Consider the following 23735-nt stretch of genomic DNA (forward strand, 5'->3'; position numbering starts at 1 on the left):
TATTTTACATCTCTAAAATGTAATATTACAGACAAAAAAGAAAAAAAAACCCATTGTAAAATCAATAAATTCATGAAATTTAAAATGATTAAATAATATTGATTAATGATTTCTAAAATCTCTAATTATTGTATAAAACTATACGGTCATAAATATTACTATTTTATTTTAACAAACTATTAAATTTATGTTATTTTAAGTAAGTATACTTTTATTTAAAGAATTAATTTAAAATTTAAAATTAAAATTACATATTTCAAAGCTATATTTCTCTTGCCAATTAGATATCAATATATGCATATAGCTATCACTGAAAATCAAAGTTCTGTGACAAGAGTTGATCTAGCAGATTTTATCATGAGAATACATAAGAATAAACGAGTTTAGTTCCGCGGCGGTTAACGTTATTTCAGGATTTAGACTATTATCAATAATTGAGTAAACAGTTAAATTTTACCAATTACCACGATATAATCAACTTTATTATTTCATGAATTATACAATTTTATTTTTACATTTAAATCAATTGATTTTACTCATATTAGGTACATTATAATAGTTACACATGCTTTTAAAATTCACAAGATATATTTTTTATTTTCTAAAATGAATTTATTGTATTTTTGGCATGATTTCTTGATAGTACTTCTGTGTTAGCTCCCAATAAGATTTGGTTCTAATTTTTTAAAAGCTTTAATCTTCTCATGGATATAAATATTTTATTTCCATAGTATTCAACTTATTTCCTAGCTGCCAAACTTAATATCATTCAGGATTGATAGTACAAACAATAAATATTTCATAGGTAGCTTATGAGTACTTTTAAAAATGAGGTAAACAAACTTTGCCAGCAAATAGCTCAGATATTACAGTTACCCAGAGTGACAAAACAAATAAAATATATGAAATGCCAACTTGATGACTGTTTGGCAATTGATATGGTTGACCGCCAATTTCTGGTATATGAAAACCCATGGGAAACACAACAGCAGCAAAACAAAATAGTACCACTGAAAAAATAAACAGTTGTAAGTTTATTTTAGCTTTAAACATATTTAATTTATCTTACTGGCAGTAAATCCAACCCAGCGTGCATATGGTATGACATTACGGTCCCAATGTGAAGAAGCCAGCAAAATTATGGTGGTAGTTATACATATACACCCAATAAAAATACTGACTAAGGCCAATAACCATTCAAGTCTCAGATCAGGTGTAAAACATACTTGTGGCCTGTTATAGAGGGTCATACACGTCCACATCAAACCCAATCTGGTGTCGCCTAGAAACCAATTTTCTTATATTAGGATCATAAGAATGAATATCTGAATTTAGAAATCCAGCAAACTAAAAATAATTACAAGCTAATAATCACCTCCTACATCAGTAATGATCCAGTCAGGCATTGCCAAACTAACGATTGCAAATACATCAGCTAACAAGAACAAAGTCCCCGAAATAACAGTGAGTTTGTCCATTTTAGTCTTGCGATTTCAACCCATGATAGATTATTGGAACCACCTAATGACACTAAACATTTTTGTTATTAATTCATATTTTCTTTATTTATTAATCAATTTACTACAGCTGTAGTAGGAAATACATTAAGTAACTAGTACTATAGTAATTCAGTCTGAAACTTACAAAAAATAAAACCATAGGCAGTGATCAATAATCAAAATTCAAAATTAATAGTTAATGAACAATAATACATTAAATTATTATTAAATCAATGATATTAACGTGATAGTGTTATCTCATTGTCAAGGCGTGTTGATACCATGAAGATAGGTATACCTAGAGCTTTTGCATATTAAAATTTTAAATAATTATACACCTTGTTCATTTCCACGGTTTAAGTCTTAAACTTTAAGATAATCATGCTATATTACCTATATTATATCTTAAACCGTGCTCTTTTCTAAAACTTTTGAGATTAATGTAGAAGAGTGAGTGACAGACCATGATATATGAGTACCTACTAACTTTTATAATAATATTATGTTGTAGACATTCTGTGATTCTGTATTTTTAATCTCCAATTAGTAATAATCAAGAATTAAAATTTACAAACAGTAGTACTGTTATATAATAGAAATAATTATGGACTGTAGATAATGGTGTGTCAAAACGTCTTGAAAATTATTTTAGAACTTTTTGAAAGTAAAGCTTGTGATTTGTGAAAGCAGTTAATTAATTCATGAATATCGGCTAAAATTTTAATGGACTTGTCATTGTTACCTACTTATGTAAAATTATGTTTTTGACTATTCATATTCAGGTACTCCAGACTTCAAAATATCGACTTCTTACTTTAGTAATAGCCAATAGGCTGTTCATTAAAAATTGGTTTGGTCATATAATTGCCAGTTTGTTAACTAGTTATTAGTTATCGTTCTTAATTTTTGCAAAACCACTTGAATTAATAATCAAATGTAAAATCTTAAAAATATAAAAAAAAATATTGTCAGATCTAAGTCTCGGAAGGAAGGATGCAACCATAAGCAGGTACTATAACATTGGAGATCTACTCAGAAATTATTGTATTTATATTATTTTGATACATTAAATTAATATATTTTTATAATTTTTTTGTTTTTATATTTTATTAAAGTGAAGATGAATTTAAAAAGAAAATATTTTAATTTGGTGGATACTTCAAAGTTCATTTAATGTATTCTTTTTTAAATTGAGTCACAAGTTAAAATAAAACTGAAGAAAGGAACTATGTATAGATTTTTACACTTTATTTACTGATCTTATTTGAGAACCCAGAGAACCTATAGAAGAGCTTAATAGGCTATCGAATTCCAACTACAGATTAGTAACTCGGAATACTCGAATACAACTACTTAAAACAAAATGATTGGATATCATTTTGGCTCAAAACAATGTCTACAGGTATAAAAATTGAGTTGATTTTTACTGATATTTGGTATTTAGGTTTAATGTATTTTGAATTAAAAATATTTCGTGGACCCGAATGTCAGAATTTTTGGTAAGTTGTGTTATTCTGTCATGAACCATAATTAATAATTATTATGGTGGAACAAAATGTATCTTAGAACTACGCTACAGATAATAGTGATAATACTGACTGTCTCGAATTCTCTGCTTTGGCGGCAGTATAAAATGGCGACGACGGTTGGTCACAATGCGCTTGCATGAAAAAATATTGCGTAGATGTTCGTGCGCAGAATGGCTGCGCGCACGTCGGACAGTAAGCGGAAGGTACAACTACTACAACTACAACAACAATAACACATCGCGAATAGCGATAACCGCAGTATCTGTGATAACCGTTTCGTCAGCCATTCCATCATAATTCATAATAATTTTTTTTCCCTATTATTTTCTTGTTTGTGTTAAACGATTAGGTATATTGACGATTGTAAAAAACGAAATATCTTATCGTATCGTTGTTGACAACTACAAATGTGGTTTTCTCCAATGATTTTATCGTGAATACGACGATAAGGTACGATCGCGCCCGATCAATGACAGATTTCATTTTTCGCTATCTTCGGTTCCGGTCTATCGTCGTCGTTACAGCTTTATAGTGTTTGTGTTTGATTATAATTATTATCATCGCATCGCGCCTACCTATCGTTAGAAAAAAAAAAAAAATCGTCATTTTCGGACCGAACAAAACAGTTTAAATAATATTTGAATAGCGATAAACGGTCGTTCGCCGATGATTGCGAAAACGTGTAAAAGGTCTGGTGGAGCGGCCATCGCCGCCGCTTGATCGCAAAACCATGACGCAGTCGTATCATGGACCGCGTGGGACCATTGCCACCACCCAGCGCCACCAATGCAACGCTATCGGTGGACAGTTCCAAGGGACGTCTGGTGGTCGATCGAATAGACTCCATTAGGAACCTGTTCGGATGTGAGCTGCGGATCGTCCACGGCGGTAATGGGACGTCCCCGGCGGTGGTTTTCGCCGTCACCAGGTTGGACGAATGTGACAACAAGGCACCCGACGATCATTTGATCGATCGGTTAAAGGTAAATAATACTGTGCATCGTATTGAATAATTTTATGCGTCGATTAAAATACTGTGTAGCTAGTCACTTCCACAGGTGCACAGCCAGAATTTTTTAATGAGATGTCTAATTGTATATTCAAATATACGTAAAATGTGGGGGACTTAACACATTTTATTGTATATTCATCAATTTTCATTTTGTAAATATTTTATGTCAGATATGAATTAGAATCATATAAAAACATATATTGTACAAATCTGAATCATATAATAAGCATAATTTTTGCATCAATGTGTTTTGAGAGTCAGGGTGTTTTTTAAGTCTTACTTAACGGTTGATCTTAAGCTTTTTAAAAATAAAAATGCTGTAGACTTTTGCTCAAACGAAGTTGTGCTTTAGTGTCATATCTGTTTTTTTGTTAACGATTTGTATTTTAAAGCTTAAAATTTAACGAGATTTTGATGGTCAGCTAGTTGTATAGTATACAACACTTATTATTCATTCGATTCGCTTCAAAACCAGTCACTGCCATAATTTGTCAGCAGACAACGAGTTGACTACCTACTACAAATATTATAAAATATAATAATAGTATAATGTTTTTTCGAAAATACGACTTTGTGTAATGTATTTTAGACAGCAATTGAGGTGCTGTAGCAATGATAGCGATTTAAGTGTTGAAAATCTACTCTCCATGACCCCACTTTCTTTTATTGCGATGATTAGAATATCAAAACAAAAAGTTTTTGTTTTTTTATTTTTATTATTATTAATTTTGAATTATTCGTCTTTTATAAATCTGCTGTATCTCATGTAAAAATCTAAGTATAATGTATAACTGAGTTTTCTCCTTAAGCCTTACATCTGTCGCATTATTTTTCTATAGTAGGTGCTTTCCTATATTAAGCTGTTTAGTGCCGTAGACAGGAACTTAATGTAGTAGGGAAGGGGGTTCATCATAATTTGTATCCAAACAAGGTCATATTTTAATAAATAAAAAAAATTCAAAACAAAAAATACTTTATAAGATATTAGTAGTGTTTAGTGTTTAGAAATATATTTTTATACTATGTTGTAAGAGGAAGGAATCAGTCCCCCAAGTTAGGCGATCAGATACTGTCATTAATTTTCAGAGAAGTTCCTATAAGCTTTTCTAAATGAATAAGCTCTTTTTTTTGTTTGAAATAAAGTATATAGTTTATTTTGTATTTATCTTTAAAATTGTATTCATAAAGTATCTATATTTGAATGAAAATACAATTTTGGCTCACTCTCATGACTTAGTCTCGTTTACGCCATTATGTAGGTACAATACAATAAATATTATAACGCCTATGTGTATTTATAAACTTATTTATACATTAATTAGTAGCAGCCGGTAGGCATAGTAAGTAATATTTGTTGTCGAAAACCAATAATGTGATGTGCACGCAATCAATATTAGATAACCGTAGCTCTAGGTAGATACTTATAATAGATGCGATGTTATGATATTATAATAACCGTCTATCGACGATATTATTATTTATTAATAAATAATAAATAATTATTATATTGTGTTACCGCAGCGTCCGAGCGTTAAATTTTTGTATGCGTTTGAGTTGCGTAATGGAATCCACGAACAAATCAGAAATTGAGAAATATAATACCTAATATTATGATGCACATTTTCGATTAATTATCACGTTTGTTGTATATATATATATATATATACCTAGAAATCAATATTTCACCGAATCCTGTTACACATAAAAGCACAATAGAGACATAAGTCTGGCATTCATAATTCTTATTCATGTATAAAAACATAATGCCGCAACGTTGTACACATATTATTTATAAGCACGTGAAAGGCGCCCAAGTACATCCTGTTCGTGTGTGTGTGATTTACTTTCCCTTTCGATAATGGCCTAAATCGTTTTTAGAATCCATCTGTGCGTTTAGAACGTCTATAATTGGATTGGTGTCTAGTTAGGTTGGTACATTTACGGATTTTCTGGTGTGTTTTTGACATTTTGATCTCCGATTACCCCTCACGTTTTCATTCGTTTAGTATTAGTATTTTTTTTAATATACCTAATGTTTATGTATAGCGAATTTGATACATATACTATTTTCCTATATTATATAGCTTAATTTTTTTTTCGACTAAAGGGTTTGTTTTCTTTATTTTCGATTCAAAGTCTAGCTGATATCGCTAAACTAATGTTAAGGTTTAAATTGTAGAACACAGACATTTAGCAATATAAATAACTGTATTTAAACCTAATATTTTCTAGTAATTCTGGATTACAATACTTGTATTTTATATTCGTTGTGTAAACTATAAAGATCCTCTTAAATTTCTTAAGCATGGTTATTTTCCTGTATGTTTGTATTTAAAACCTTGAAAAAAAAACCAGTACACTTACCTATTTAGATAAACTACTTAGTTTCGATTATTTTAGAACGTATCAAGGTGATGTATTTCTCTTTATGTACATATATAGATAAATTATACTGTATACATTGATTTATTTTTTAAAAGTTTGGTATTTACTTTATAATATTTAATTGGTTATCGATTATAGAAATTTCTATTTTACAATGCGTTTACTGCAAACAATCCAAAATAAATTTGTGTTTTCAAATTTTAATCGAATAAAAAAAAATCATTATGTTAATATATTTATAAATTCTACCTATATAAAATGGTAAAATTATTTTGAAATATTTGTGTTTTTTATAATTTAAATTATTGCATTAGTTAGATCACTATACTGTAAAACATACAATAATTTATATAATCTTGAACTCTGAAAGTGTTGTCACGTTAGTTGTCTCAAAATCCGTTACCCCGGGGTGGTCTTCAATCGCGCAAAAAACTTACTTATGGTAAATTGGTTTCTTTTTTTGGTGTTATCAAAAGTATAGTAGGCATTTTTACAGTGCTCAGTTTCTAAATTAGACCATTACATTTTTGTTGCACAGTAATTATGCTTCGATTATCTTGTTTTGTAAAAAAATAAATATATTTACGCAGTAGCGTGCCCAAGATTTTTAAATTGGGGGAGGGGGTTCAAAGAAAAAAAAAAGGTCATCAGATAAAAAAACTAATTACATCTAACAATTTTTCTTTTTTTCTTGATTCGATAGGTGAGGAGTTAGCCCCTCTTTCTCCTCCTGAGCACGCCACTGCATGTATTTATGTACAGTGAAACCTTACTATCTCAAACTCTGGTATCTCAAAATTTCTGTGAATCGAATTTTTTTTTAATCCCAATCATTCAGCATTGAACTTAAGTGTTTATTTATTTTGGTACCTATCTATCTCAAATTTTCACTTGTCGAATTTTTCTTTAAGTTGAAATTACAGCATAGTTTTTACAATTTACTAACTCTAATATATAACAGGTTATATTAATTATTTATTAGCAAGCCAATAAAATAGAAGAAGATAAATCACATAACTTATATAATGCTGTAAAAACGTTGGGATTTATAGCTCAGTTAGTAACCGATAGCGTTATACCGATTTTACTTTTTTTTTGATTTTATTTAGTGTTCAGTCAACTGTCAACTTGTCGTTAATATTTGATAGGTTAGTACTTGTTCGGAATTTTAATTATACAGATTGTGTTGTATTTTATTAAGTGTGTTTTTCTTTAAAATTACGAATAAACTGTCTTTGAAGTGCTTGCATTTTGGCGACGAATTAAAAATTATAAAAATAGTTAAAAAGGGTGAAAATTAAAAAATGATATTGTAGCAGATTACAATACTCCTGCTAATACTTTGTCATTAATAATAAACATTTTTATTTCAAATTTTGTGTTTATTTTAAATATTTAAATTACCTCTGTAACTCGAAGTTTTGATGTATCGAATTTTTTTTTGTTCTTCTAGACTTCGAAATACTGAAGTTCCACTATAATGAGATATATATCGTTAAATAAAAAATAATTGTGTTTTCTATGATAAAATATATTTTTTTATTATAATGTGTTGTATTGTTATTAATAAAAACCGAATTCTTAATTTATATACAATATAGGTAATTATTAGACATATCTTGCAGGTTAGATTAGGTTAGATTCAATTATTATATTATAATTTGATTTGACTTTTATGATTGCCTTATTATTTAAATATATGATAAATTGATAAATAAGTGAAATGTATACATTTTTGTACTTATTAAATAAAATTTTATAATTTTACTGTAAAATCAATAATTATATTAATCGCAAGAGATTTATTTTATTTTTTTCAAAATTGTTGTAGGTGCATAAAATCTATTATATAGTTTAGTTTTCTTATTTGTTTGATACGATTTTTAATCAAATATCCTTATTAATGTATATTATTAATATTGGATCTTACATTGTTAATATATATATATATCAATTAAGGCTTCTGAATCGAAATAATGTAATCACTTTAGGTATAACGTACTACGTACATTGTGTATTTGTGTATGTAGTAATAAACATTTAAAATCATTGGGGTTTAACCAACTATTAGTCAGATACTGACTTACTAATACTGTGAATTATGTTTTGACGAATGTACGAAATTTAAAATATAAATATTATCTGTTATTGAATGTCGTATTGTCACAGATTAATGTGCTTAGAAGGTCATACCTGGGTTATACTTGACTTTACTTGATGAATACTTTGGACACTTTCTCCGAGAATTAAAATCAACTGCTTTGATGCAATTGTTATAATAGTATAAAAAGAACTACTGGGCCGTGCAAAACATTATTATTATAATATGATTTGAAAGCAAAATAGAAACGTTTATACAATTTTTAAAAGTAAAATAATAATTTTAATTTGAAATATATTATTTATTATTTACAGTATTAATGTTATTTATGTATAATTCAACTGGTATTACATTTAAGTTGTAATATATTAATTTATAAATAAAAACTATAATGTTTTATTTTCAATTAAAAATGCTGAAATATTGTAATCAGGCATTCCTAAATACTTAATTTTAACATATAAATGTGTGATGTAATTTATTACTTTACTCTAAATAAAAATTATAGTAACATAATTTTTTTATCCTCAATAATATATTTACATTTTTAAAAGGGTTTATAATTTAGAAAAAAATTGTAATTATTTTAAATAATAATTTGTATGTTGTGCTAGCTATAAGCATACGTTCACATTTAAACAATGCATTATATTTATAAATACTCTGTATTATTTTAACTCTAACCATTGGCTATTTATAGGAGTAATAGTTTTAAGCCATAGTTTCCGTTTGTATTTAAAAATTTATAAAATTTAAAATATACCTTTTAATATTTTTAGAGTAAACTATAGAAGTTAATAAAATTAATTTTTAAAAAGAAGAAAAATATTAGAAAACAACAATACAAATATCAAGATATTATAATTATGTGTATGAAAGTATTTAAATATAAGTAATAAAGATGTGTATGGACTGTGCAGTATAATGATGGTGATAGCATTTTCGTGTAATCCTGCAAATAATTTTGTAATGTGCTAATATATAATTTTAATGGTTTTGTGAAATTTGATAAATGATTATTAATAAAAATAATTGTATTTGGATGTATGGGACTATTTTGCTGTAACTAAGCATGTATTATAAAAACAATAGACAAGACCGTATATTGCAGACTTAAAATGGTATTTATTATATTTAAAAATAATATTAAAAATGTGTAATAGTATGTAAAATAATAGTACATTATGGAAACAATACAGGTATATATGTTACTTACATATTATGACAGTGATAAACAATTTGAGTTATTTTTCTTTCGAGTGACAAAGAAAATATAAAATAAGAAATGAGTATATAGAGAAAGTGTAGATGATGTTACGATTATATATATTAAAATATAAAATAAACCATTTTCCTACAGCTTGGCCCCTTAGGTTTTAGGATATTGAAAGGAATGACCGTGAGCAGGAAAATATTGGTAAACTGCAGTGATCGAAAAATATGGAAATTATTTTAGTTGTTATATGACTAGTGTAGTATAACGTGTAGAACTACAGATCGATATAGACATGTATCTAATTTTATTGAAAATTTGCTGGCGTAATTTAAATTTAAATGCATTAAAAAATAATATATTTTTTAACAAAGTAGGTAATTAAAACAAAGAACGTACTTTTAGACTTTATATAAGTATGTTAAGTCACATAAAATTATTGTAAACTGTATAAATATATAAAATAATATACTTGAAAGTCGTAAAAATATTTTAGGTTTTAAATGTATACACAAAGCTGTTTAGAATTAATAAATGTAATACGTTTACATGTTATACCTTATTTAATTGTCTATATTATTTATCGTATTTTATCATAAATGGCAAAATAATAAATTAACTGTTGGTGACGTATACCATAACCTTTTTCAAATATTAATGAAAATATCAATATTTTATTGAGCTTATTAATATTTTTAAGAATTGTATTTATTTTATCAACTTTTTATAGAAGGTATATTATAAATTTATAACATTATTCATATCTCAGTAAGTTCATAATATTATTTACTATTTTATTATACTTGTTCAGATTCCCCGAATGAGATTTCTATCCTTGTTTTGTATGAAGTTAATTTCATATTGATATTGTATTTTAACACAGAGTTTGTAAATTTTTTTTACTTATATTATATTGAAGAGATGTCTATAAACCATATTATATTATAGCTTATTATTTTCTCTTTCAAAGTAAATTAAATAATATTATAATTTACGATAATATTTTGGCTTAGTGTAACATCCAAATGTGTGCATTTTAGTATTAGGTACTTTAATTTTTGAACATGTCAACTATAATATTTTATATATTTGTGTTTTGGATAAAAATATCTCGTCAACATTTAAAATATTATTACATGTCAATATAATTTATAATAATATAAATTATAAATTATAGTTTGGTAGGTATTTTTATTTAGCATTGCATTATTGAGGAATTTGAGTAGGTGCGCATTTAAATTTTAATTTATCGACTTCCGTGTTATTTACCCGATGTATTCTTAAAATGAGGAAAAAATAATCTTATGTTGTGAATATTATTTATGAAATATCACTTTTGTTGATACGTCACGTGTCACATTAAAAATAGATTACTTTATCGCTTATTATATTTTAGACTATATTATTACGTGGCTGTTAAGTTTCTGTGACGTTTAATTTATACGGTCATGTTAATGTTATAGTCTAAAAGATAAACAATGGTCGCGGAAAAACGTCGTAAACATATTATGGTAAGTACACTACAGCGCTGTAAAGACAACTACATATTTATATATACAATTACTTATAAGTTATAACTCGAGTAAGTATATGTATACATATACACTTACATATATATTGTATACATCGGATCGTGTATTTAACTGTAAAAATATCACCCGGATATAATATATAGTGTTGTACCTTCTACCTATATAATTTGTGTTGCATCTGCTGCAGTTTTGGTGCACTGAGAATATCTTGCGCACGTGATGATGTAGTCTTAAAATGTACACTTTACCGGGCAAAACATAAATTTCGTTTCGTCCTGCTAATCAACGTAAAATACGTGCTGCTGGGGACCATTTGAAATTGTATGTGTTTATAATCTATTTATAGTCGTTAATAAAGATACAATAGATACATGGCATCTGTTATTCGTTGACGTTTTTTTAGACAAGCCTCAGTATTTTTACTTAATTTAATATGAAAAATAAAACTCATGATTGATTTTAAAATGCCAAAGGCAATAGAATTGCCGCATCTTGCTTTTTTTTGGCGCCTTTGGTTAGGCACTAGTATATAGTGCTGTTTATTTCCTAATCAGGCTCAGCTCTTTGCCTGGAGTTTTATCGATTCCGCCGTTTCAATATCAATTCCTCCTGATATTTGTTTATATTGATTCCGTCGAATATTTGTTTATGTTGGTTATATAAATTATATTTTTTAATTAATAGTTCAGGTTACAGTAAATAAAAACATTTCAAAAAATAATTTATTTTCGTCCACAACGAAAAATATAACACAAGTATACATTTATGGCAAAAAAAAAAAACAATTAAGTACAAATTTTATGTTGATTTATTTTTTAAAATCGTGGTTTGATACCAGTTTTAAATGAGTTAATCTAACATTTTTTTTTTTAAATAATCGTCAAAAATTGCTTGTATTTCAAAATTTCAAATAGTACCTATATGTAATAAAATATTAACATAAATGTAAATGTAAGCATTTTACATTTTGCTATTATTAAAATAAATAATTTATAAATATTCGGTGGATTGATAGTTAGCGGAATCAATTTGTAAAAAAGTTCGGCAGAGGCGATAGTCGGCGCAATCGTTAGATTTCTTAAAGGTAAAAAGGTTATTTCGGCGCAATCAATATACGCCCCTCTTCCTCAAGGTCTTATCTGTTATGTACTTATATAATTATGTTTTAATGGCTTTCCTTTTTTCTTCGGAAAAATCAAAAATTTGTTTATTTAATAAATTAAATGTATGTATTAATACATTATAGGTAATGGGTATATGTATAATCTTTCGTGGTAAAATAAAAAAGTTTCTAATTATTGTGTACTGTTGAAAAAAAATTAAACTTTGACTGTTAATTAGAGAATTCGTTAATTAAATCCCCGTCATAGTCATTATAATGATTATCGTTATTTTTGCTTTTATATGTCCGATGATGGTCAATTAATTCAAACTTTCTTCCTTGGTAATATATCTTGAATATAATTTTATCATTTTTTAAGTGGAGAAAGAATGTATTCAATGTTCAATTTATTGGTGACTTGTGTAGGTACACAGAAGCAATATTTGAACTATGTCAGTATAAGGATTAAAAAAAAAAAAAAAAAATGTTTTCTTTATCAAACACACAATATTTTTGTATTGTTTTAAATATGCTTTTGGTGTTATCTATAAATATAATGATTTAAAATAATTTCCAAAGTATACGATTTTGTTTTCTGGTTTATTTTGTTAGCTGTTTTTATGCTATAGATAAATACATATTTATACTATATAGTAGTACTTAATTAAAAAAAAACAAAAAACAGTAGGTATGATAATATTTGTGCAAATGGGTGTATTAAAATTTTGAGTCATCTGTTTTTATGAATAGCTCATAAATCACATTAGTATCGCACGTATAAAAATAATATAACATGGTGTTAAAACCTATTAGTTTTTCACTTCACTCAAAAAAATAACTAACAAAATATTTGTTGGTATGTGTGAGAATGGGAGACTGAGGTGTATTCTTATACGAGTTATTTTAAGTTAGAAGTTTGTGCCCTTCAGAATTTTAACCTCAGTAGTACTTTTGTACAGTACAGCAATTGCTTATTTATGGTATTGGAGTAAAATATGCTGCTGAGTTACGAATACGTTTTAAAGTAGTTACGAGTATACGAAATTTTGTTTTTCATATTTTTAGAATTTTTCTGTTTTAGTTAGTTATCGATTTAAAATATTATCCATATCAAGTCTATAGTAATGATATACAGACTATAAACATTATATGCGCATATATTGTATATTATGTTTGACTCTAGATACATGCCGTCAAATATTATTTTTACGGGAGACTATTACGGGCTTCATATTTTTTTTATTAAAATTTCTTTTGTTGTTTGTTTACGATTACGATATATAATGTAAAAATACACGTATATCCTCGTATCCTAGTAAACCAGACAGTCTATTACTGGACACATCGCGTATATTTATATTTCGTATATAGGTACGTTCTTTACACATAAATATATAAATTATATTCATGTAATTTTTTATCTGCAGTACCTCATTATCAAGCAATTGTATTCATATTTTTTAAAGTTTGTTGTCTTTAACATAATAATAATAGGTATTTCATGCTAAATTATAAATAAATTGAAAATTGAAAATCTCCAAGCATATCGTCTACTTCCTACAAATAACGAATTACTGTATTGTGACTTGTACGATATATTATTTACTTAATATCCTAAAAATTATGCTGTTGTCTATAGAAATTCATAATTTGAATTCGATTTTGCACATGAACACGAATATAATGCATATATTCAGAAAATAGTTTAATAATTGTACCGTGGTCATAACTAAAAGTTATTGAATTAGAGATCGATATTTTGTGGTTACCATCGTTAATTATAAATTATAATATTTAATTAATTAATTATTATAATATTAAACAATTTATATGACGTATATTATTTATTTATTAAAAGTATATAGGTAAGAGCCCCCAGTGTGATTACATATCAATAATACATATAAAAATATGTATGTGTATGCAAATAATATACCTACTGACTGTTGACTATCAATTATTGTATTCAAGTACGAATTGTAAGTGTGCACAATTTTAGCACCCCCGCGATGACGAAACTCGCACACTTACTATACACTGCGGTTCCGCGGATAACTGTATGTCCTTCGAAATTCGTCTCGAACACCTGTAACTGTATACTATCTCAGAATGTTTGCAAAACGAACGAATTTAAGTCGAATCCAAGAACGGTATTTATAGACATTAGTGTAATACTGGACAACTCCTACAAGTGCGACGTACCTCTCCTGCAGACATACACCATACACCTTTACGATATGGTTTAAGTATTGGCTGTTATCGCGCCCATTAGTAGTAGATATTATAATGTGTAATACGATATGATATTATTATAGTAACCGACGACCTGACCCCGCGCGCGCCCTCCAAAACGTCGTCGGAGGTGGCGTTCGGGTCCGTTAACCCTTTTTTTTTCACTTTACGCATACCTACCTGTTGCACATCGCACGCCGCCGACACGCGCGCGCACGCACACACATACACACGCGCGCGCGCTCGCGCTTATATTTGTAATGATATTCTGCGCCCGCGCGCGTGTGTAAGTGCGCTCGCCACCGCCGCACGCTCGTAACCGCCCGTGACGGTGGGCGGCCGCAGCAGACCTTCACTCCCGGAAGCGAGCGAGCGCGCGGCGACGACGACGACGACGATTCGGGTCAGTGTCGTGTTGTTTCTCCCGGATCCATCGCGCGGCGGCAGTCCCCACGACACGGAGCTCATCCGGATCCGCCACCGCGCGCCGCCGCCGCATCAGTACACGGTCGGCCGTCGCGTAGTGCAGCAGTATCTCGCGTCGCGCACCGTCACACAACAGCTCGTCGCACGTCATTACGCCGATTTTTCCGATTTGCAACCATGACTTTTACCGGTGTACTTCGGGTAAGTCTGACGACAGCGTTTTGTTTCCATCCCAACGTACCCCGAGAGACGTCGTCTCCTGCACTTGTAACAGTCTGCTTCCGTTTTTTCGCGATTTGTTTTTGTTTGTAACTAACGGTCTCCGGTTTTTGTCTCGCCGCGAACCGGATGCGCCGATCGCGACCACCTGTTCGTCTGCCTATCGCCTCTCATTATTTCGATATCGTTTGCAGTGTTTTTGATTTTTTTTTTTTTTTTTTTAACTCGCGTGTTGCTAGGTTTATTGCAAAAGATTTTGTTTAATAAACCTGTAAAGTGTCATCAACAAAACTTAGGACACAATCGGTATTTGTTTAATATACTTGATGGTTAACAATACTTATATAATATACTACGTATTACCAATGTAAAAACCTAAGTTTTATTTTGAAAATTTATGTAGATAACTAAATTTTTAATAATTACTATCATAGGTTTTTTCACTTGTAATTGAAATAGAATTCCTATCTATGCCTCCGCTGCAATATAATATATTGTAACGATCGTTCCATCCCAATGCATAAAGGGGTAGTACTTTTCTACAATTTTAGTTTTTCGCGCGTGCAGGTACCCATCAGCAGCTGTGGTCTGTTGAAAGTCCTTAATGTCAATATTTTTGCGTTACTATCCATTAGTTCTGCAATATATTACACAGTATTGTGTTTGGTATAGATCATGTTTTAAATCGAATATACCTTTAACATAACAATATTAAGACTTAATAAATAATGTTATCGGTGAATTGCTATATACTGACTTAGTTGTTTTCGTTTCTATAGTGTTACGTGGACTCATTGGACGAACTGCAGCTGCAGACACTTGATGAGTGTAGCAACGACGATTCGAGCTACGACTCGGACTTTGGTGGCGACGATGACGCTAGTGGCAGCCAGCACTTTGGGGGCCATCACGACATCAGCCGTACTACGTCAGACACGCTCGGTGCCGAGTACGCGGATTACGTGAGTGCGGCCGCGTACAAATCGAGAGTTGACTTTGCGCTTAAGCTCGGTTACACTGAACGTTTGGTGCAGACAGCAATCAGCAAGCTGGGTCCTGAACCTACACAGGATCAACTATTAGCAGTAAGCTTACATACAATATATATTATTATGATCTCCGTCATAAACTCTTTAAGTGCGGGTGTGACTGAATCAGTCGTTTCTATATATATATATTGTTTTGTTGTACGTGTAAGATGTTGGTATTTTAGTTTTTATTGTGCGTCGGTTTTCAACTTTTTTAGTAATAACCTGTAACTAAGTATTTAGGCTTTATGGTCATAAGCACATAAATTGACCTTATGCGTATTTTTGTACTCAAGACAAATATGTTTTTATGTCTGAAAAAAATGAAGAATTTTTAAATTGGGGGTCGTTTAAATGTTTAATATTATACTCGATATACAGTGCATACGAAACTGCAAAAGCACTTCAAATGCACGCCTTCTCAATATTTATACCTGCAGCAGTTTTTCGTATGTTTAATCTGTTAACTCTTCGTTTAGGAATTGATCAAGCTTGGTGCGCAATGTGGTCACAAATTGCACTGCGAGTCAGACGGTGAAGAAGCTCAATCGAATAACATCAACGATCCGCTACTTAGTCCGCAAGCGCCTAAACTTCGGCATGTCGTCATCGATGGCAGCAACGTTGCTATGAGGTATGAAAGAAATAATAGTTGCCTTCGGTCGTAATTCTACTAGTTTCTAAAATAATATAACAAAGTTTTATTTATGATTTCTTTAGTCACGGAAACAAAGAGACGTTCTCGTGTCGAGGTATCAAAATCTGTGTCGATTGGTTCCGGATGAGAGGTCATAAAGACATCACGGTGTTTGTGCCGAAGTGGCGAAAAGAAGCTTCGAGGCCCGACAATAGGAGGATTATCGGTAAGTGGCAAACTGCAGCTAAAATATACCCCTGCAATCAATCATATGCTGCCCCATTATACATTGTTATTAGTTTAGGGGCGTTTAAAAAAAATCGATTTTACCTATACACAGATGTATAGACGATTATATTGTATTTGATAGTTAAATAACAGAACTTGGTATTATAATTATGTAATAATTTTAGATTTTTCACTTCAGTTATCATGTTAGTTATTTGTTAATTAATGATTAAAACATAACATAATATATGTAACTATTCCAAAATATAATTCTTTGTCATTATTGTCATTTCGGTTTCAAAAAAGAGTCCCATTATATCGTTTAATATTTTTGAAGTAGAAACAGCGGTTATATTCGAAAAAAAAGAAATTTACTTTTCGTTATCACACAATTCGAAGTCCAGAGTGTTTAGTATAACAGTGTTTAGGACCTATACCCTATATATGATGATTTATTAATTTTTTTCTGTTTATATATAGATCAAGATATTCTAACAGAATTAGAGCGCGCCAGGATGCTAGTTTTCACTCCTTCTAGAGAAATTGGTGGTAAGCGCATGGTGTGCTACGATGATCGGTACATTCTGCGTTTGGCTTCGGAACTCGACGGCGTTGTCGTATCGAATGACAACTATCGAGATTTAGCCAACGAGAGCCCGGCGTTCCGTTCGGTCGTGCAAAACAATATACTCATGTATTCTTTCGTTAATGACAGGTATGCAACTAATAATAATGACAAATGATACGTTATCTGACGATTGAAGATTTTCGACGAACATAAATTATGTTAACCGTTTGCTTTATTCACAGGTTCATGCCGCCAGACGATCCGCTGGGCCGTTCGGGTCCTACCCTCGACGTGTTCCTCCGGAGTAAAGCGCCAGGCGTCGGTCTGACCGCCGTCAGTGCAGAGACTTGTCCGTACGGCAAGAAGTGCACGTACGGTAACAAATGCAAGTTCAGTCACCCCGAGCGCGGTCTGCAGCCCGTCAAGTCTGTCACCGAACGGTTGATGGAGCACGCCCAGCGACAGGGCTCGGCCGGCCGACAGATCAAGGGTAAGTCGGTCAGTCTGCCACTGCAGCAGTCCGGCTCCAATAACCAAAAAAAGCCGTTGACCCGGACGTTGTCCAACGTCCCGCCACCGACTACGACGACCACCCCGACAACCCATCACCACCCTCACTGGATGGTGGGTGGTGGCGGCGGCGGTGGCGGAGCGTGGTCGGCGCCACCGCCGAGCTCAAACAACGCGGTGTATTGCGGTAGGGGCAAGCCCGCCGAGTCGTCCGAGCCCGACCCGGATTGCAGCAACTTGCACCACAAGTTGCAGCGGCAGCTCACGCTGAACCCGACCTATGACCCGCGTCTGGTGCATCTGCGGCAGAGCCAGCACTGCAACGTGACGCGAATAGCGTCCGCTCCACCCGTGCCCATGCCGCAGCCGCCGATGAACATGGCGCCGCACACGGTGGCGGCCAGCTGTTCGGACCCGCAGATATTTCCCGGTTACCACGAGGCCAGACAAAAGCTTTACTACCACCTGGCGTCCATATTTCCCGAGGAACAGGTGTCGGCAGCCATGCAGTACTACCCGAACGAGACCAATCCCCAAAAGATTTGTGCTGCTATTCTGAACATGTTCTCGAAGACGTGATGACGTGGACGCATTTGTCTGTTCACAAATGTGATTTTGTCTGACAATATATTATAACGTATCGGTATATTATATTAGCTTATCGACAAGACGGCGACACTCGATACAATGTATCTGATTATTAGTGTTGATTTATTCTTAAATCATGTATGATATTTGTGTAGACTATTATGTTAATTTTGTTGTTTAAGTGTATTTTAAGTCGATATTTTTATACTTCTATGTTTTCGTTAACTTGTCAAAATGACAGAACATCGCGATAATAATAATATTTTAATTTTTTAATTTTGTTTGTTGCTAATCATTTCTTTTGAACCTGCTATTTCAATTTATATAACTTTCCTAACATCAGAGAAAATTGTGTTGCTGGTTTTGTATGATTACCTACCATCGTTATAATGGTCTAGGCCTTTTATTTGAAAGTTCACGTTCCAACGGAGGATCAGGTTCGGAGTTAACAGTAGACGGACAAGTGTGCCCGAATATAAATTGTAGCTGTGAAGTATGTTTTTTAACACAAATTAAGCATATTGGTAATTTGTGAGACAAGAGTACAAAAGAAAAAAATTAACTAAACTAAATGATCATGTTCCAACATAGAGTAATATTTTAAAACATTAAGATAGTGTAACATTTATTGTCTTTACTAGACAATCATAATAGTAAACTAGAGTGGTGGCATACTTATGGCTTTAAAATTGGAAATTAAAAAATATTCTGTAGTTTTAAAATGTTTGATATTATAAAAATGCAGTTACTATATAGATATTACACATGCATGTAACCAGGTAAGTATAATATACTAAATTTATCAAGGTTTTGCATTTAATAAAATATTGAATAAAACCTACACAAAACACTAAATCAAAATATATTCAATACATTTTTTAATAGGTTATTATTTATTAGGTTGTGTTTACTAGTTAGTGTTTTGAATAGTTTATAGTGAAAAACAAGAAGTTCTGTGGTTTTTGTACTCATTTTTGCCTTTGTAACTGTGTAAAAAATAAATTCATCAAATATTGTGTCAACTAGAAAGCATTCTTCAAATTTTATAACAAAATTTAATAAGTGAAAAGTTTGAAAAATGTATTCAATCAGAAATATTTTTTCTTTACAATGATAAAATGTTTACTAAAAACAACTAGTTTAATAGATTTTCAAGATTATTTGTATTAATGCTGCTTATTTAACATAAACTTCTTAGTAGCTTGATGACCATCAGGCCTATGTAATTGGTAAAGAAGTCGTTCCTGAATTTTTTTCACTGCAGCAACAGTCAAAACAAGGGTTTCATGTTTTAGCATACTGTACACATTTAAACCTAAAATAATTATAAATAAGTAGATTTGAGTTAAGTAATTTATACATTTTATTTAAGAAAACTTACCATAAACTGGCATAAGATTCATGTGTTTAATTTGGTTCAATGCTAAACTGATATTTCTTGGCATTGTATCAGTACTATAAAAATGTATATAAAATCATTAAATCATTATTTTATATCTAATTCTTTAAATCTAAAATAATATCAGTCAATAATTATAGTTACTCGTCAATAAATAGAACTGAAGGTCCCCATAATCTTGAATCAACTAAATCATTCATGTATCCTGGATCATCTGTAGGTAAATCTAAATTGTTCACTATGTGTAAATCATCCTGAATAAAAACATTTGTTAACAAAATATGAAAATTAATTTGACAAAAACATACATACCTGAATTAGCTTAACAGATAATGTTGAAGTAAGTCCATAGACTCTTTTGTAGAATGGAAGCATATAAAAATGAGTTGTATGAGAACGCGGTCCGTGTATAACAGATCCGCCTTTAAATAGCGGAGAACGTCTAGTACCATGTCGTGCACGTCCTTGACCTTTTTGTGGCCAAGGTTTTTTACTACTCATGCATACCTCAGCGGTAACTTTGGTATTTGCGTAACTCTGTGGTAATGATTTTTAAACTTGTATAGTGGAAAATATTTTATGAAATAAAAGAAAAAAAAACTTACAACATATCTATATTTTCTTTGCCATACAATATTTTCGTGAATTATATCAATTCTTGGTCTCGATCCAAACACTTGGGGATGCAAATCTATAATTGTAGAAGGATTTTCCTTTATAGTATCCAAATTAGACACCCATGCCTGGCGTAAGTTTGTGTATCCACCGTATACCATTGGTGGTTCTTCGACTTCGGCTGAGAATTTGTAATTGATTAAACACTGGTATATCTTAAAAATATACGAACAAAACTATTAAACTTACTAAAGTCGGCGTTTTCTACTGCCACTGTAGACATCCGACATGCCACTGCGAATGTTGACGGGAGAGTGCGAATTTGTTTTGCCAAACAATTAAATAACATTTTATGTCTTTTTTTATTTCATAAACTATAACAAATAGAACATTCTCTTATGTAATATTATAATTATATTAATAGTAATATTTAAACATAATCCATGTATTTATTTATTATTAATCTACAAAAGTACTTAATGAATAGGAGTTTAAACATAAAAATACTTACCGACAAAATTATTACTTATAAATATATTATTTATTACTAATTACTTATATACTTATTTAGTATTTTACATTTAGTTGAATTGGATTTACTTTATAACTTATGGAATAAAAATTTAAATGCCTTTTAGATGTTATCACTTCAGATATCCCTGTTATCACTTGTAAAGTTTTCCCGAATGTAAATATCTTTTCAAGGACTACAATCAATACTTCAACCGTGGTAGGTATTTTTTTATCATATTGTAGTCATTGGTTCTCAAAACTGTATAATGTGCACTCTTCGAGGGAAAATAAGATTTGAAAACATCATTTAATGAAAATATTTAAATATAATAATGTTCTGGTTCTGATTCAATATAAAAGTAATTATAACTAGAGTATAAAATGACACGTATTAACACTCATTATAGTTTACAGTTCGTAACTCACAAATAATTGACTTGTGATAAGTCCACCAAATTTGTGATTATTAATATTCTATTTAGTATTTATTATACCTACGTGGTACGTATATTATCTATTTAACTTTTATCGGCCATCATTTAAATAATTAATTAGTAATTCAATACCTATACCAAAAAACTAAGCAGTTAATGATCACCGTATCAGTAACATACATTATTATTCATCAATACATAAATCATCATGACCTCAACGAAAAGATTGTGAGTAACATATTCAGTTATTTAATGTAAATGTATTTCATTTGTGACATAATTTTCACCATTGTGGTGCATTATATATTGTGTATGAGGCTCGATAAAACTATATTGAATCTTTAACAGATTCTATGTTTTATTTATTTGATTTTGTTTGCTTAAAATTATTTAAAATATTATTTTTATTATTATTACAAAATGAGGTATTTAGAATACTTTTTAAAAGTAGTTTATAAGTCTTTGTAAACGTATTATTTGATTTGATTTATTTGTGAAATGCATATTGCACAAAGCGCCGTTTATTATGTTAATAATGGGTCGAATTAGGTATAGGTATTTTAGTATTTTACATTTGATTGTGTGAACTATTGATTACCATTACCTATTATTATGATTGTAATTTAGTTTTTATAGTAGATTTTTAAAACAATTGGAGGGCACATTGCTCCATAAGCATACTTAATACCTATAACAATTATAAAAACTAACAAGTAATCATCATTAATGGTAATAAAACCAAAAATAGGTTGGCAGTCAGGCAGGGATTTATATATTTCAGATTGGTTCATTTTTCTTTAAAAATGAGTTAGTATTTTCCTTTATTATCCATTTTCAACCACAAAAAAGGTTAATTTCCATTGTTTTCTAATTATTGAAATATTTACCTGACATTAGTGTTGTAGTAGTGGGTACAATATTTGTCCCAGAAGTTCAGTATAACCTTAAGTATTTTTTTGATAAATCAATATATTTTATTACGATATTTTTACAGCAATTAATAAAAAATAAAAAACAACTTATCGGGGATATTGGATTAAATTTTCAAAAATTTTGATTCCACGAATAATTTTTTTTTTAATGTTTATAGAAACAAAAAATTGAAAATTTCTTATGCCTATAAATAACTCAAAAAGAAAGAAAATTTTTTGAAAATTTCATCATATTATAATAAAAATGATAATATAAATAAATTGTAAAAATTTTAAGGATCAATTTCTATTTATTTTTTTAAATTCTATAAAATATCAAAAATTGTTCTAAGAAAAAATCACGCAAAGATGAAAAAAAAAACATTAATAATTTTAATTGATCACTTCATAGAATAACCCAGTGTCCAATATTTTAAGATAAATTTATTTTTACGACGAATTTACTTTAAAACAAATCCGCTTTTCAATTGTGGAATTAATTAAGCATGCAATTTGTGTTTTGCTATTATAGCTATTATTCTTACGCACGAAATCAAAAACTTAATTTGTTTAAAATCATGTTTAATCGTTTTAAACGTAATATATAACTAACGGCTATCATAATAATTAAAATAACTAGACTGCATAAATTTTTTTTGAAAAAAGAAATCTGAAACTTCTGTCATTTAATTTGAATATTCTTTTTTATTGCTACAAAAAAAAAAAAAAAAAACACATCTAAATATATTGATTTATTACAGAGATATTGTGGGTGTTATGAAACTTTTGGGGATAATAAAACTGTAGGTATGTAATATGTATTACTAATAGAAATATTTAAAAATAAACAATGTAAATAATAACAGAATTATTTTAGTAGAAAACATAACAAAAATGATAGTATTAAACTAGTAAATTATTTTTATAAAATTATTATTATTATTTTTAAACTAACTGTTTGAGTTGAGAAAATTAAAAAAATTAACTTTTTACTTGTTAATTATAATTAACTACTTATAGATGATTTTTATAATAACCAATATCTGTAGGTGGC

The 23735-nt window shown here is 30.0% G+C and overlaps 3 protein-coding genes across 4 annotated transcripts; 1 reads left to right on the top strand and 2 right to left on the bottom strand.

The window, feature by feature from the left end:
• Window positions 1-549: 549 nt before the first annotated feature.
• On the bottom strand, window positions 550-1683 carry LOC112597791 (uncharacterized protein C16orf52 homolog A). Its single transcript, XM_025344004.1, has 4 exons — window positions 1645-1683; window positions 1376-1530; window positions 1070-1282; window positions 550-1010 (listed from the first exon to the last, which is right to left on the bottom strand). Exons 2-4 carry the CDS (start codon window positions 1476-1478, stop codon window positions 823-825), a joined length of 504 nt encoding a protein of 167 aa, XP_025199789.1. The 5' UTR covers window positions 1479-1530; window positions 1645-1683; the 3' UTR covers window positions 550-822.
• Window positions 1684-3271: 1588 nt separating this feature from the next.
• LOC112597755 (probable ribonuclease ZC3H12C) lies at window positions 3272-19085 on the top strand. 2 transcript variants are annotated; one of them, XM_025343943.1, is made up of 6 exons: window positions 3272-4011; window positions 16030-16335; window positions 16758-16912; window positions 16999-17141; window positions 17624-17858; window positions 17954-19085. In XM_025343943.1, the coding sequence occupies exons 1-6, from the start codon at window positions 3775-3777 to the stop codon at window positions 18798-18800; spliced, it is 1923 nt and encodes a 640-aa protein (XP_025199728.1). In that variant the 5' UTR covers window positions 3272-3774; the 3' UTR covers window positions 18801-19085. The 2 variants fall into 2 exon arrangements, with proteins under 2 accessions (XP_025199728.1, XP_025199729.1); XM_025343944.1 differs by lacking the exon at window positions 3272-4011 and adding an exon at window positions 15078-15232.
• An 868-nt stretch (window positions 19086-19953) lies between these two features.
• Window positions 19954-21388, bottom strand: LOC112597780 (39S ribosomal protein L4, mitochondrial). The gene is made up of 7 exons (XM_025343990.1): window positions 21335-21388; window positions 21073-21197; window positions 20814-21004; window positions 20521-20745; window positions 20353-20462; window positions 20191-20264; window positions 19954-20124 (listed from the first exon to the last, which is right to left on the bottom strand). Exons 2-7 carry the CDS (start codon window positions 21170-21172, stop codon window positions 19976-19978), a joined length of 849 nt encoding a protein of 282 aa, XP_025199775.1. The 5' UTR covers window positions 21173-21197; window positions 21335-21388; the 3' UTR covers window positions 19954-19975.
• Window positions 21389-23735: the final 2347 nt, after the last annotated feature.

The sequence above is a fragment of the Melanaphis sacchari genome, unplaced genomic scaffold (genome assembly GCF_002803265.2).
Source record: "Melanaphis sacchari strain LSU unplaced genomic scaffold, SCAv2.0 Contig43_pilon_pilon, whole genome shotgun sequence".
NCBI lineage: Eukaryota > Metazoa > Arthropoda > Insecta > Hemiptera > Aphididae > Melanaphis > Melanaphis sacchari.